Genomic DNA, 17362 nt, shown 5'->3' with positions numbered 1-17362 from the left:
TATCACTTATTTTTATTTACTTGACCGGAGTAAGGATTGGGGCTATTTAATACTGTGTACTGTTTAAGGACAAGTCCATCCCCCAAAAAAGTTGATTTGAATAAAAAGAGGAAAATCCAACAAGAAATCCAACAAACAGTGAAAATTTAATCAAAATCGGATGTAAAATAGGAAAGTTATGACATTTTTAATTTTCGATTAATTTCACAAAACAGTTATATGCACATCCTGGCTGGGATGCAAATGAGGAGACTATGACGTCATCCACTCACTATTTTTTTGTATTTTATTATGTGAAATATGAAATATTCTAATTTTCTCCTCATTGTCAAGTGATACAACGATTAATTTCTCCCTGAACATGTGGAATTAGCATTGATTAATACTATATGGTTCAGTCAAGTTGGTCCTTATAGTCAGATCTATAATAAATGAAATATTGTACAATTCAAACAATAAAAAAACAAAAGAAATAGTGAGTGATGGACATCATCGACAGATTTACCTACTTATGCATATCACTGTTTTTTTTGGTGGAAAGTAAGCGAAACTTTAAAATGTCATAACTTTCTTATTTTACATCCGATTTTGATGAAATTTTCAGCACTATGCTAGTTTGATTTTTCTATGTTTATTCAAGTCAGCATTTTCCTGGGGTTGACTTGACCTTTAAGATGATGAACGAGATTTCGTCATGAACACTATCATACATGTTATATAGATATAAAACAGGTGACGTCGTTATCAAACTATTTAAGGATCAGATATGACGTGTCATAATTTGGTTATGTTTCTTGGTAGTAAAGTCCCCTTTATTCCAAAGAGGAATGAGTGAGGAAATATCAAGGGGGGGGGGGGTGGGGTGTAGGTGGAAAACTATTTCGACACCACCCCATCCGCCCCAACTATTTTTGTTAAAGTTCCTTGAGATGGAACTATATTAAAAGCAGTATACTCGTCGTATTTTTTATTTCTTATAAATACTAACCCCTATCCCCAGCATTCCATGTTGATTCATAGCTGACATCTTTACTTGCATAAAAAAAAAAGTTTTATTTTCACGCATTTTAATACTTTGCTTACTATTATGCAACAGAACTTGTATTACAATTGTAAAGAGTTAACTTAAATTATTTTTTTATCAAACGTTAATACAAATTTAGTCTGATAACGTACAACTTTCAAAAAGTAACCAAGGTTTTGAGAATATACATGTACCTATCTAAATGATTAAGGTTACAACACACCCGCTAGTGTCTTCCTATATAGAGTTTATTCCCACAACAATGGAAACTGGTTTTTAGGGATAAATATTTTTACAATAAATTTGACACATGTGGTAAGAGTGGAATCTCGCCTTTGATTTGAGATCAACTGGGCAGAAATATAACGGCCAATGGGCGATTTCAAGTCCGGTGTCGGCCTTGGTGTTGGTGTTGGCGTTGAAATTTTGATTACTTCCCCTTGCTCCAAAACTTACTCAGAGTTTGTAAAACTGATCCAGATCATATTTTTGACATCTCAACAACTAGTGAGCGACTTTTCGGGACCAACTTCATTTTATGTTTGGTGCTATAATCGTGTAAAAATTGACCTAACACCAACACCAAAAGGTCAACACCGAACTTGAAATCACCCAATGTACTTTTGTACAGTGGGAACATTAGATGATCCAGTGACGTATAGAATTCGAACTGATGGCTTTTTAGTATTATAGTCAATATAATAGCCGTCGATAATAGGGATTCAATGAACTTTAATATTAAACTCCTCATCGTGGATACCAGTAAATTGATGTTGATAACCTTGATATAAGTTGAGGCGTGATTTTTTCGTGACTTGGGGGACATATAATCTGCCTTGATGGGGTTTAAGTCCCTTGCTTTGGGAATATGAGTGAAGAAAGAAGGCGCACATGATATTCCAAAGGCCATTGTTTGCCACTCTTAGGAAAAATAATCTTCCTATCCGGGTCTAAGTCAAACTTGCCCTCATAAAAATGAAAAGATGATGATGTGACAATTGTTTAGAAAAAAAAGCATCTCCAGCATTTTTCGTACATTTTATGATTATTTTTATTTTTGTTTCTCTACACATAACCAAGCATGGCTTAAACGAGTAATAACATTATCAAGTCTATTCCATGCGGTTCACGGCTACATAAAGCAGATATATCGAGATGTTGTAGGTGTGTTTGGATGTGTGTGTGTGGGAGTGGATGGGTGGGTGTGTGTTTTGTGGAGGTTGAGGATAGGACAAAAATACACTCAAAAAATGATTAAGTGCTAATTTAGCACTTACTGTCCTTGTATAGTGACTGCACAAATCAACACTCAAAGTGCAGTCACAACAAAGACATTTAGTGCTAAATTAGCACTTCATTTTTTTAGAGTGTACAGAGCCAGACATTACCCATTCATTTCCTCAATAATTAAATCGTCACACAATAACTTAATATACTCCTTCAAACTTTTCCGTGATCTGTTTTGTAGTGTATAATTTTCGAACTTCAAATGAAAATGAGTCGACGCACTTCATCTCTGCGATCATGTTTGAAAGCTCTAGAAATTCGAAATGCAAAGCCAGCTTTATCGTCATAGCATTAATATCAGTATAAAACTCTTTCATGCATCAGCATAATGGCAAGGTTATGGTCACGAAGTTCCTGTCCTTAGTTTCAGCTCCAGTAATAATTTTCTTGAAAGACCATCCGAATTAGTTCAGCGCATCGATATATGAAGAACGATACCTGGATAGAGTTCGTGGAATTCTGACGCAACAGGAAAAGTACTCCATGACTCCATTAACTGTACGTGGGACCATACACGTAAGAAAAACAACGCACACGTACTTTAAGTGCTTCCGGTGGCCTCAAAGGATAAATGCCAATTCGTCTACTCACCAAATAGTCTTCTTTCATTTAGTCTAATGCTATTTCGTCCATCAACATTTCGTCTTAAAACCATTTGATCCAATAATAATTTGTTTTGGTCCAATCATCACTTCGTCAAATCATCATTTTGTCTATGATCATTCCGTCTCTTAACTAGTTGGTCTACTGCCATTTCATTTTCATTCATTTTGCACAATTTAACACTCAGTCCAATTAGACCAAAAGGTACATGGAATAAATGGCTCTTGGACCAACTGGTTATCAGACGAAATGGCATTAGACTAAATGAAAGACCATGTGGTGAGTGGACGAACTGATGGTAGACCAAATGACAGTCGACTAGTTGGCAATTAGACGAATTGTCATGAAATAAACCGAAGGAGGGCGTCGTTGCTCTATCAAGTTTGTTTTCTTCATTTCGATGATTCAGCTGTCACCTAGCCCAATGAGTTGAGCAGTCGTAGGGTTGGATACCGGGTAGACACGCTCTCGTGCAACGACTAGTAAATTCAATCTTTTCTGCTCCGTGTTCTTCGACTGTTCCTTGACAAAATCAGTGACGTCACGAATATTGACGATCCATTCCGTCCCGTACTTCCGCAATGTCTGTATGTTGATTGAAAAGAAATACAAGAACAAAACGGTAGATGAATTTACAGCCGAAATACTCTATATAAACAATTTGCAAAAATCCCCCTGTAAGAAATAAAAAAGAGGAGGGAAAGAAGGAAAAGATAATGAGGAACTATAAAGAAAAGGTGAAAAATTGAGAGAGGAAGAAAAAGGCACTCGTCACAACGGTCTTGCACCCTCTCCTCATAAACAAAGAAAGAAAGCGATGGGGAAAACAAAGGAAAAAGAGGAGACCGACACGCCCTCGTTTTCTCCTCTGCATCAACATAAATAGCGAGCTTTCGCAATTGCAACGGGGGTGGATTCTACGACATAGTAAATCTATTGAAAATGCCTGTCAAATCGCAATGAACAGCTGAGAGGCATTTGTAAAGCAATTGGTGAACGTCGTAAGTCCAGGAGCTGACGGAAAACTGCAAATGTGCCGTTTGTCAGGAGTCAAGGGGAGCGTTTCATGAAAAGACTTGTCGGACGTTTTATCCGACATGTCCCATTTTATCCGACAGTTACCATAGTAACAGTACCTCTCAGCCAATCAACATCAGAGAAAGATGTCAGATCTGACAACTTGTCGGATGAAAATGTTGATGAAACACTCCCCAGGACGACACTGCTGTTTTGATTCACCGATCGACTGCTTCGTCATGAAGGGCTTTTTACAATAGATTATGAACGTTCTAGGAAACGGCTGCGCAGTGATTGCAAAAACTCCCTTACGTCAGTTATAAAAAAAAAGTTGTGACAGAGAATTCAAAATCCGTTTCAGAAGCAGTAATGAAAAACACATGTTTATGAACGGAACAGAACATAGGTTTTTACCATGACTATTTCAGAACGGATCTTGAATTCTCTTTTCGGTTTGGTAACACCGTCGACACAAACGTAGAGTGTGACTTTGTATTCCCTTTTTGAGGGTTGTACTCCGTAACTGGGTTTCAAAAATACGATAAAACATATGATAAAAACAAGGGCACTGCACAAAGCCCCCCCCCCGGTCAAAACAAAAAATATTTTCACGCAGGCTAGTTTTCAATAATCTTCATTGACCACATGTCAGTAATTGAGAGATTGGTTCAATCACAGAGATGCTACAGCCCTTGAAATCAATTGGTTTCAGAATCTAAAGTAACAAAACGGCAAAAGAAAGACCGATGAAAATGAGATGGGGTTAAACAAACTTCCCACGAGCACGTTTAAGTGATTGGCTAAAGCGGGGCTAAAGCATAAAGAAGCTCCAGGAAGTTTATCTTAAAATTGTTAGTGATTAGATAATCCACATAACCACACACAGATCCCCCGGGAGATGTCCTGGTAAGCGGGTGATAGTCTGAACATAGTGTGTATCTGGACTGATGCACACCGTGTTCAGATTATCCTAAGCTTACCGGGGCATCCGTTGGAGGTCTGTAATGTATGTGGCTGTGTGATTGTTAATGTAACTTTAAATGGTGATGTTAATTTCCTGTAGCTTCTTTGTGATTGAGGCAATCACTAATACCATGGTCACATTTGTTCTACGGCGGCCGTACGGCGAGTCGAAAACAGCCGTTTTAACATTTTTGTACCAGCTAAATATAGGTGGTTTGAATAAAATTGAATAAAACGGCTGTTTTCGACTCGCCGTAAGGTCGCCGTAGAGCAAATGTGACCATGATCATTAAACATGCCCTTGAAAGACATGTGCAACAAACTGGAAGTGTGTTTGATCGCATCTCTTTTTCATTGGTCTTTCTTTTGCCAGTTTGTGACTTTGGATTCAGAAACCAATTGACACGAGGGACTATAGCCTCTCTGTGATCGACATGTGCTTAGTAAAGATCATTGAAGCTAGCAGGTGTAAAAATATTGTCCACTTTGACCGAGCGGAATTGGTGCAGTGCCCTTGTAAAGTTTGATCAGTTTCTCTTGGAACCCAGTTTATATGATTTTCATTTATGCATGGCCTAGACTAGAGTTTGGTAACTGTATGGATATTAAAATATGTAATATAGTCACCTCTCCTTTGAGACCAATTTGTATCGCTCGTCTAGCTGTCTTATCACCATTTGGTTGATGATCCGGATCCCACTGCAGTCTAACTTCAATATCCCCCTTCCCAAGTCCTGCTGCCGACTGTGCTCCAGGAGTATACGCCTTGGAAAGAATTTCATCAAAAGCTTCCCGCTTGATTCGAACAGCGAGTACCCTTTCCTGCTTAGGCTTGGAAGCCCAGCCGCACCGATACATCATCCAGAGAAAGTTGGTCTTGATCCACGACATTCGATTAAAAGAAAACTGCTCGCCACCAAACCTTAAATCATATTAAAAAAAAATACATTTTATTGTAGGATATATTTTTTTTTTCGTTAATACTTCAACAGATTTACAATGTGGGGAAAAATATGAAATACAGAAATGTAAAAGGGAACCCAATGGAAGGCACAGCTTTTTCATTTGAGTTCTCTGATATAAATAGCTTATCAAAATTATAATTTTACTTCTGACATTCAGGTAGTACATGTAACTAACAAGGTTCAACAGAACAATAATATAAAAATACTATTGGTGGACAAACTCTAAAATTTGCATTTTATCTTTATTCTACAAAGTAGCCTAAATGAGACTGTCAACTTTAGGTGGAATCACTTAAAAAAAGGTCATCTACTTAATTTAGTTTCTGTTTTATGTCAGAGTGAAGAAGTATAGCAAGTTAAAAAAGTGTTAGAGCAAGGGGTATCCCCAATGGGGGAGCGGAGTGGTCCCCTGTGTTATTTTTTGCGTGGTACAAATAAATGAGAAAAAAAGTGAGAACACATAAACGTAATATAGATTATCTGCCCCTCCCCCACCCTATCCATACCACGATGCCACCTCTCACCACCTATCACTGTATATCATGAATAAACATAATACATGTAGCTTAGGAATGACAACATTTTATGATTGTTTCTGAATGTACATAATTCCATTGAAATCATTTTATAGCAGATGTAAAATGAAACAGCCCCTTTAAAGGACAAGTCCACCCCAACAAAGAGTTGATTTGAAAAAAGGAGAAAAATCCAGCAAGCATAAATTTCATAAAAAACGGATGTAAAATAAGAACGCTATGACATCTTGAAGTTTCGCTTCATTTCACAAAACAGTTATATGCACACCTGGTCGGTATGCAAATTGGCAGATTGATGACGTCACCCACTCACTATTTACTTTGTATTTTATTATATGAAATATGAGATATTTTGATTTTTTCGTCATTGTCATGTGAAATGAAGTTTCATTCCTCCCTGAACACGTGGAATTCCATTATTTCAACATTTTTTGCTTCAGGCAAGGAGGTCCTGATCATCAAATTCGTAAAAATTGAAATATTGTATAAATCAAACAATAAAAAAACAAAAGAAATAGTGAGAGAGTAACATCATGGACTCTCTCATTTGGATGTAACTGGCTCGTTCATATAACTATTTTGTTAAAAATAAGCGAAACTTTAAAATGTCATAACTCTTATTTTACATCCGATTTTGATGAAATTTTCAGCATTGTGCTTGTCTGATTTTTCTCTGTTGACTCAAATAAACATTTTTCTTAGGTGGACTTGATCTTTAAACATTTCCGATCAATTCATTGCATTCGAGAAAAGTTTCAAGAAAAGGCGAGGTAAAGGTATAGGTTCTTTTTAATTCGAGAGCTTTAGGTCATACGTTCTATGAAATATAAGGAAACTTTGCAGCTAGTGAATGGACAGGCGTCCATGCATTGCTATCTACCCTATAAACATTGCCCCCCCAACTCCTCATGAGCAGTTTCAGAACACAGATTTTTTTTCCGTAAATGTTTCAGTCGGACATCAATAAAGACCACAAACAAAATAATAATTGATTTAAATAAACAGATAAACAGTGAAAAGGCAAAAGGCAAACGAGCAAAAGTATGGAATTTTCACAAAAATTTGCTTTTTTTAAGGCAATTGAAAGTTTCGCTGGATCTCAATCCTGATTGGTATGCAAATGAGGAAACCGATGACGTCAACCACTCCCTATTTATTTCTATAGTAATTTAAATATTTTTTCCCTCACTAATACGTGAAACAAAGTTCGATTCCTCCCTGAATATGGGACATTGCCATTGTTGTAATCTATTCTAATCATTGTCAAATATCTAACAAAATATATACCTATAAATAATCCAAACAATTGAATAAAAATAATGAGTGACATCATCGATTCATATGAATATCACTGGTTTATTGCCATGTGATGAGAAATTAACGAAATTCTAAAATATTATAACATTATTTCAAAGTAGATACGAACCAACATCCCCATCTCGGGTCCTCAACTTCTCTTACCTGGCCAGTTTCCTGACCCATAATACTAGTGTAATCTAGTAATATCCGACCCACTTGAATGATAACATGCCAATAATCTACTCAATTCATTTATACCGCAATAATTATTTTACCAAGTAGCAAAACAAATTATTACTTTTCTTCTTAAAACATTATAGATTCTTTATACAAATACAATAATAGGTCAATTTAATCTCTGTAGTAGATATCTGAAAACGTATATTTTAAGACTATGTATTCATAACACACAGTCAATGAAAGACCACACACAGTTCACTCACCCTTGAAATCTGATTTTTATGAAAATGTAAGTGGTTATGCTAGTTTCATTTATATCCTTTCACGCAGTTCAACTTTTGGTTAACCTGGACTCGACTTTTAAACAGCCCATTTATTTCAATGTAATATGGTACGAAACCCATCTAAAAGTAGAACTTACCTTTGGTGCTCAACAGCATACTCGGCAATTGCTGGACAAAACGCCTGGTACACGACTACGCTATGTTCGTCGAATTGAGCGAGAATATGCTTTCCAGCAATAGGCCAGCGTACGTTATTTTGTTCGCAGTATTTCTCCGTAGCCCACTCCATTTCTGTATTAATCTTATCTGTACAAGCTGCCATGAAGATTGTCACGATAGAGATACCACCAGCTACCTAGCTTCGAATATACACTGTATCACTCCCGACTTCCCGTGTATCGTTATATATAACGTTATATACTGTACAACGATTTGTTTCAGTGAATGGTGTAATCATTTTACCTCTGTTGTGCAATAGCCTTCTCTATGCTATTGTCATTGATCGTCGCAGAGAATACCTAGCCACATGCACACATAAACGCATCGGAAGTCAATACGAGAACCCGCGATATGTATGTGTGTAGTCTGTGGGCACAGACCCTGATTGAAACTTTAATGAACGAGTGGGTCTTCACTCTTCACAAATTACGAGCACAAAGAAAACTTTCTGTTTCGATATCAGGGGGCCTTAAGTACATATGTACACAAGTCATTATAGGCTGCTCATGCAGACCCCTTTACTAGAGTGAGGGGTCTACATACTAGTAGCACACTAGTTTACTCTCCAAGAAAAAAAAAGAAGGGGGGGGACATTCTTCTTTACAAGTCAGGTTACAGTTTGGAAGATAGAAAGGAAATATCAGTGTGTATCAAAACATACGTAATCCAAATTAAGAAGGCTGTAATGAACTAATATGAAAAACAGAACTATCGAATATTATCGTATACATGTAGGCCTACTACTTTAATAAAACATAGAATTTAATCTCATTGGCCCGTATTCTGATATCGGGTGTAATATATACCCTGACCTAAAATTTAGGGCGTAAAGGAGAATGAAACCATTGAAACAAGATAGCTTGTGTGAAAACAGAAAAATCAAAGAAACAGATCAACGAAAGTTTGAGAAAATCGGACAAATAATGAGAAAGTTATGAGCATTTGAATATTGCGATCACTATAAATGCTATGGAGATAGCAAATTGGCAATGCGATAAATATGTATGATGTCACTTGTGAACAACTCTCCCATTATTTTAGTATATATTTCACTTGAATTGCCTCTTTTATCACATCTATCCATAAATCATGTGTTCTTTTTACATGAGGGCATGTAATACATATTTTTTAAGAATACATTATGGATAAAGAGTTTGTATCATCATAAGAAAAAGCAAAAAAGAGAAATTTTGAGGGTATTTTGTAGTCCACCAAAGGGAAAGTTGTTCATCAGTGACATCACAAATCCTTGTCGCATTGCCAATGTGAGGATCTCCATAGTATTAGTGATTGCAATATTCAAATGCTCATAACTTTCTCAATATTTGTCCGATTTTTCTCAAACTTTCTTTATTCTTATTCTTTGATTTTTCTGTTTCTACACAAGCCTATTTGTTCCAAAGGTTTCATTCCCCTTTAACCCTGGATCGCTATTGTGAAAAAATATAATGGTACAGGTCAAATCTATCTGTTCAAATAATTCATGATTGTCAGGAAATATGACTGAAATAATTTTCTTCACCGTAAAAGGGGAAGTTCCAACTGGCAAAAAGTTTGTTGTAAGAATAACCGAAAAAATAATTTGGAATATTGGTTAAATTTGAGTAAAATCCGTTAAAGATTAAGAAAGTTATTATAATTTCAAGTTTTTGATTTATGAAGTCATATACGAGCAGCTGCCCCGCATGCTATGTTATAAAATACATGAATTTTAACTTTGTATTGCTTTACGATGACTATTTTTGTTTCCTTTCAAGGAGTGTGAAATTATTTCTCTGTTGACATGCTAACTTAAATGTTGCGATAAAAACCCATTTTCAATTTTTGGAGAAAGTGTTATTCCATTTTTTGTCTCACCTGCATATGTGTGAGACTATAGGCGCCGCTTTTCTGACGGCGGCGGCGTCAACACCAAATCTGAACCGAAGGTTAAGTTTTTGAAATGACAGCATAACTTAACAAGTATATAGACCTAGTTCATGAAACTTGGCCACAAGATTAATCAAGTATTATTGAACATCCTGCCGGAGTTTCATGTCACATGACCAAGGTCAAATGTCATTTAGGGTCAATGAACTTAGACCATGTTGGGGGAATCAACATCAAAATCTTAACCTAAGGTTAAGTTTTTGAAATGTCATCATAACTTAGACAATATATGGACCTAGTTCATGAAACTTGGACATAAGGTTAATCAAGTATCACTGAATATCCTGCATGAGTTTAATGCCACATGACCATGGTCAAAGGTCATGTAAGGTTAATGAAATATGGCCATGTTGGGGCTTTTTGTTGAATTACCATCATGTCTCTGTACATAAATGTATTGATCTAGTTCATAAAATGTGGACATAAGAGTTACCAAGTATCACTGAACATCTTGTGCGAGTTATAGTAGTTTTCAAATTCAGCACTGCGGCTATATTGAATCGCGTGATGCAGTTGAGGCGGCCAGAGGTCAAAGGTCATTTAGGGTCAATGAACTTTGGCCGAATTGGGGATGAATTACCATCATAACTTTGAAAGTTTATGGATCTGATTCATGAAACTTGGACATAATAGTTCAAGTATCACTCAACATCCTGCATGAGTTTCATATCACATGACCAAGGTCAAAGGTCCTTTAGGGTCAATGAACTTTGGCCGAATCGGGGGTATTTGCTGAATTACCATCATAACTTTGAAAGTATATTGGACTAGTTCATTAAACTTTGACATAATAGTAATCAGGTATCACTGAACACCTTGTGCACATTTCAGGTCACATAACCAAGGTCAAAGGGTCAATGAACTTTTGGCAAATTGGGGGTATCTGTTGAATTACCATCATAACTTTGAAAGTTTATGGATCTGATTCATGAAACTTGGACATAAGAGTAATCAAGTATCACTGAACATCCTGTGCGAGTTTCAGGTCACATGATCAAGGTCAAAGGTTATGTAAGGTCAATGAAATTTGGCCATGTTGGGGCTTTTTGTTGAATTACCATCATATCTCTGTACATAAGTGTATTGGTCTAGTTCATAAAATGTGGACATAGGAGTAACCAAGTATCACTGAACATCTTGTGCGAGTTATAGTTTTCAAAGTCAGCACTGCTGCTATATTGAATCGCGTGATGCAGGTGAGATGGCCAGAGGCATTCCACTTTTTTTGTAATTGACGATACATGTCAAGCTGCTCGCATGTGACGTCAAAAATAAAAGAAATAAAATCCTAATAACTTTTTGAATCTTTGATGGATTTTCATCAAACCTTCATCAATATTCTATATTAGTTTTGTTTTGTTCGCTATTTTTTTTACTATAAACATTTTGTCAGGATAAGCTTTTCCATTTAAAGCATGATGAAAGAGCGAAGTTCACATAAAAATACACAAATATTAAAACAAACATACTTTTGACATTTTCGGATTCCCATAAGTTTAGCGCTGACTGAGACAATGGTTTTAGTTAATCCAGTCTCTAGAATGCGAGCCAATATCTTTATAATATTATTGATGCCATGTTTGTTCGACTAACACCATATGGTCGAATAATTTACTTGCACGACTAGAAGTCCATAAAAATATATTTTTCATTATTATGAAGAGTACATCATCTTTACTTTATCTTATTCTGAGGGGAGCATACGCCTGTCCTGGAAAGAAAAATCCACAACATGAGGCCAGGAGGAGATAATCAGAAATACGTGAAATGGTCATATTATCTTCAATTATTACAGTGTATGTAAATCATGTTTGCCAATTCGAAGACCTCTATATAGAAAGTGTTGCAAGGTTTTTCAAACTTCCATAACTTTCTTCTTTCAAAACCGATTTTGATAAAACTTGTTTCAAATCGGTCCTCTCATTTTATTCTTCCCAATAAGATTGATCCCCTCCTCGGGCTTTGAAGATACTACATGGACTCGTACAATGGCGGAACCAGATGAGGGGGGGGGGGCACATCCGATCCGTGAGAGCCCTACTCGAAATTTAAATATGCCGTTTTTACCCAAGTCTGCACCTCTTATGAAAGTGAAGACCTCTCGTTTCTTCTTCTTCTTTTTTTTCTTCTTTGCATTAACATCGGGGAAAATGTGCACCATCCCCCCTTGAAAATCCTGAATCTGCCCCGGGACTCGTATACCAGTAAGTTGATTTTTGTGATCTTGACATAATTTGAAGTACGATCTTTTCTCACTTTTGGGGCTTTGGCATTGATCAGAGTTGATGGGTTCAATTGCTCCGAGTATCGAAGTGTACTAGTATACCAAGGACGACGATTTGGTACACATTGAATACCAATTAAAAAAAAGTTTAACACTTTGATAAAGTCCTGATAACTTTAATCATGTACAGTGTAATTTAGCTTTTGTTTCTTGTATCAGTTGAAATTGTGATGCAGTAGCGCAATGAGAATAGAAAAATAAGGGAGCTAGATATGGTCATCGGGCAAAATTTGTACAAACGTTGCGAGCGAGCAATTTTTTAAATAATTAAAATATCAAATTTTGTGATAGATTTTGACATAATATTCAGAAAATAACATATTTCACCTTTCCTTTCTTGTTCTTGGTCATGATTTTTTTTTTTGGGGGGACCCAAGGCCCCAAACTAATCCGATTTCGAAAAAGGTTAATATAAGTACTAATTCAAGCACTGTAAAAAATAATAAAGTGGATATGGATCGCACTTAATAAGTGATGCGAGCGCAAAGAGCGAGTTGATATATATTTCTTTTAGTTGTTATCAATTTGACCCAGGAGAAATACATTAATGGACATTTTGTTATCATGTGAAAAATGATGACTATCTTCCTATTCCTCTTCCTAAGACATGTGAGAGCGAGATGATACTTGTCGATATTCCATTCTGAAAAAAGGGAACAATTATTCAATTATTAGGAATTCATGAAAACGTAAATATCTTATTAATGTAATATTAATAAACCTAATGAGAGCGCGAAATTTGTTGATGCTGAGGTATTAAAACTGGACATTTTAACACTTTTGTGATTATGAATAGGATGCGAGCGCAAGTTGCGAGCCGAAATTTAAGGGGATTTTAAGTTTGTTTAAAATTAGAGGTGTACATTACTTACCAATCAACATGTGAGCGCGCAGCGCTAGCTGACAGGCTTTGACAATTAATCCTGTAAAGGGATATTTTGATAACTTTATGGAATACGCGAAGAGAACGGGTACTGTATCTTTGAAATAAAAATGGTTATCTTGACAACGTGATAAACGTGACGATACACTCTAAAAATGAAGTGCTAATTTATCAATATGAACTAGGATGTGCTGTCAATTCAAGCTTTGTAAGTGCTAAAAATTAGCACTTCGTTTTTTGGAGTGTATAAGAGACCTTGGGGGTCAATTAAAAGGGTTAGCTGTATACCAGTAAGTCGATGTTCATACAATTTGAAGTGTGATTTTTACAGTTTTGGAGGGATATATGATCTGCATCAATGGGTCTTAAGTCCCTTGCGGTGGGTATTGAACTAAGGATGGGTATTTGATATCATTGAGGCCTTGAGTTACTACTCTAAAGATAAAGAAATATTGCCATTATCAACAGCCATCCACCATATTACATACATGTGCAGCAAGCCTGGTGAACTTAGAAAGGATTTTTTGTTTTTTCACCTTCTGATTTTTTTTTCAGAAATGTTTTATTATCTCAGAGAAGTTTATAAATCAAGTTGGCCGGTTTGGGTGTATAATCCAGGTTAAATCTAGGTCAAAGTATTTACAAAAACTGAGAAATTGAGACAGTTTAAATAAGATAGAAATTAGGGAAATGCTCAAACATGTCAAAGATTCAACTGGATTTGCGTAGAAAGTGTTCTGTTTTTCTAATAAAGACATTAAAAATATGGAGCTTGAGTCTCCAAGTTTCACCGGGGAACATGGATCACTTATGTGTTATCATACAAGTGCGGTGCACTTATACCTTTCAAATAAATTTCTTTGAATAAACGCGTACACTTTGTTTTAATTGTTAATATCGCATTGAGTAGTATAACACGGTGTACAATTGTAAAAAAAACACGGCGTACAATTGTAATGTCAATATTATAGAACATTATTTTCATTCATTATGCATTGCAGAAATCAATAAATAATATTTTAACAAGGCAATCTATTTTGTTTACTTTGCAACGTTGTATGTTAAATAATCTATTTTGTTCTGAAATAAAACATGCAAAATCATGAACATATAATTTTTTACCTCTGTTTTGATCTGTGAGTTATTTCATTGCACCTGATCGTTGATGTTAATATCAGACAAATTTAGGAGAAAATGTCAAATATCTCTTAGCGAGTAAACTTTATTTTCATTCTCAATATTTTGGTGCTATCTCAAATCCCCGAAGGTTCCATCTTAAACCCCCCGAAGGTTAGTAAGTTATGTTCATTTCTTTAATCAGTGTTCCTTTAAAATATATCCGTATTCGTGTAAAGCTTTATCAAGGCAATTTTCAAGCCGGAAGTTACTCAAGGTCAATGTATCCTTTTTATTGTTATTGGTATCATTACCATTATCATGATTATAATCATAATTATTGTTATTATTATTATTATCATCATCATTGTTATTTTTGCAATAATTGTAGTTGTTGTTTGTATTTATTTGGCGTCACTTGTGCCTGGGAGGCGAAAGACGAACTGAATCATTTTGACCAGCAGGTCTCTTCTCCCGATATAACTGATAACTGACACTCCTCTACACGGTACCTAAAATTTAACATATCCGAGGGACGGAGTGTTTTCCATTATAATATAACCCGTATCTATGGAACAGGGGAGAGACGTTTACACACAACGCAGGCTTCAGTCATCGTATCAGGTCGAGCCCTTTGGTTCTTTCTTAATCTGACTTTCCATTCCAAATGCTACTTCTTTACTTCTAGTACATAGGGTCGTAGGATAAACCTATATGGTGACCCGGGATCAGAGTTATGAACAAAAAAATGTCTCTCACCTTTCCTAACTGTCATTCTACCGAGCCCCTGAGGTGATATTATGACAAGTTCTTACTTACTCGTTCACTTAAATTATGACACTACCTACCAGTTCTAGTCGAGGGAACGAGTTACATAGAGGAGACAAGTCGCGAGGACGAGATATAAGTCGAAGGAACAAGATTCATTCATATGTAATGATAAAAAAAATCATCGTTTATATCGCGCTTAATACATCGGAACGTGGAGTCTAACCGCTTTACAGATATATTATTACCCCGTTCATCGGATTCAATCAGTCGTTCCCGCACACAATGGACATCCTTCACTCCCTGGGAGTCTATATATATATATATATATATATATATATATGTATTGAAAATGTCCCGCCCCCATGACAAAGAACAGTTGAGATGTCTTTGTAAACCGGAATAGTGGCGTACCGTGGGTCACGGCATGGGGGGGGGGGGGCACCAGCAATAATTTTTAGTCACCAAGTGAGCGCGAGAATCGCGCTCAGTTGCTCGGTACGCTGACCTAATAGAGACAGTTTTATGGACAGTGTCATTAAAAGGATATGTATGTCACTGATCACATAATGCGAGCGCGAAGCGCGAGCAGAAAATTGTTGATATTCAGACCTAAAAAGGGACATTATAAGCAAATTTTTGTAATCATGATATGTACCTGTCTCTCTAAACAAACAACGTGAGTGCGAAGCCCGAGCTGAAATAGTTGTATACATTAAACCCAAACAGACATTTTAAGGACTATATTTTAGGAATCTATTAAGAGTATACATAGTAATCTAAATCGAGTGCCAAGTGCTTGCTGATTTTGTTAGAATTATATGCCTCCAAACACATAAAGCACTTGCAGTCATTGTAATCATGATTAACATGTGCATCTCACTAATCAAATATTGCGAGCGCGAAGCGCGAGCTGAAAATTTAGGAAATTCAGACCTGAAGAAGGACATTTTAAGGCTTAAGGAATTCACGAAGACCATACGTATTTCACTAACCAAATGAAGCGAGCGCGAAGCGCAAGCTGAAATTTTTGTATATATTATCCCCAATCATGGATATTATAAGGACTATTTTTTAAAAGAATCCATTAAGACTACACGTATCTCACAATAGTCATCTAATGCGAGTGCCAAGTGCATGCTGATTTTGTTAGAGTTACTCCTAAAAACATACTTTTTGTAGTCACTGTAGTCATGATTAGTATGCATCTCACTAGTCAAATATTGCGAGCGCGAAGCGCGAGCTGAAAAATTAGGAAATTCACACCTGAAAAGGGGCATTCTAAGGCTTGTTTGTATAAATTCACTTAGACCATGCGTACTTCACTAACCAAATGATGCGAGCGCAAGATGAAATTTTTGTTATTCAGATCAGAAAAAAGGGACATTTCTAAGGACTGATTTTAGGAAATCATGAAGAGCAGACATATCACTAACCTACTAATGCGAACGTAAGCACGGACGGAAAATGTTTTATATTAAGACCTTAAAATGAAATGTCACTACATAAAACAATAATAATTCGAAGTGCGAGGAAATATATTTGGTGTATATTGACTTGAAAACGGGAGGTTTTAGTACAACAGGATTATATATATCGTTAACAGACATTACGAGTATCAGGAACAATGAAGACATAGGCACTGAGCAAATTATGTTTCATAAAGTTATGTTCTTTAAAAAAAAATTATGTAATATAACATAACACTGCTATTTCGATTTACAAATTTTCGACTAAGACCTCCTGGTTGCTGTATATCAGGAAGGACAGTTGACGATACATATTCTGTGTTCTTATAGGTGTTCACATAATTCTGGAGTAGAGAACGATTATGACCTACGTTAGGCAAGACTTCAGAATATGGACCCAAATGTATTCATGAATAAATGAGTAAAATCATTTTGATCTCTTTCTTAAGAAAACAATCGGGTATACTTGATGCAGGTAAAATAACTATAGATGTATTCTGAGAAAGCCCCAGCAACTTAAAAAAAGTAAAATGTAA

The 17362-nt window shown here is 36.0% G+C and overlaps 1 protein-coding gene across 1 annotated transcript; it reads right to left on the bottom strand.

Annotated features, from left to right (window-relative positions):
* Nucleotides 1-2480: 2480 nt before the first annotated feature.
* On the bottom strand, nt 2481-8655 carry LOC121406070. Its single transcript, XM_041597079.1, has 3 exons — nt 8296-8655; nt 5522-5816; nt 2481-3499 (listed from the first exon to the last, which is right to left on the bottom strand). Exons 1-3 carry the CDS (start codon nt 8478-8480, stop codon nt 3320-3322), a joined length of 660 nt encoding a protein of 219 aa, XP_041453013.1. The 5' UTR covers nt 8481-8655; the 3' UTR covers nt 2481-3319.
* Nucleotides 8656-17362: the final 8707 nt, after the last annotated feature.

Source organism: Lytechinus variegatus, chromosome 19 (assembly GCF_018143015.1).
Source record: "Lytechinus variegatus isolate NC3 chromosome 19, Lvar_3.0, whole genome shotgun sequence".
Lineage (NCBI taxonomy): Eukaryota > Metazoa > Echinodermata > Echinoidea > Temnopleuroida > Toxopneustidae > Lytechinus > Lytechinus variegatus.
Note: the sequence above shows the minus strand (reverse complement) of the source record. Positions and strands in the feature narration are given on the sequence as shown.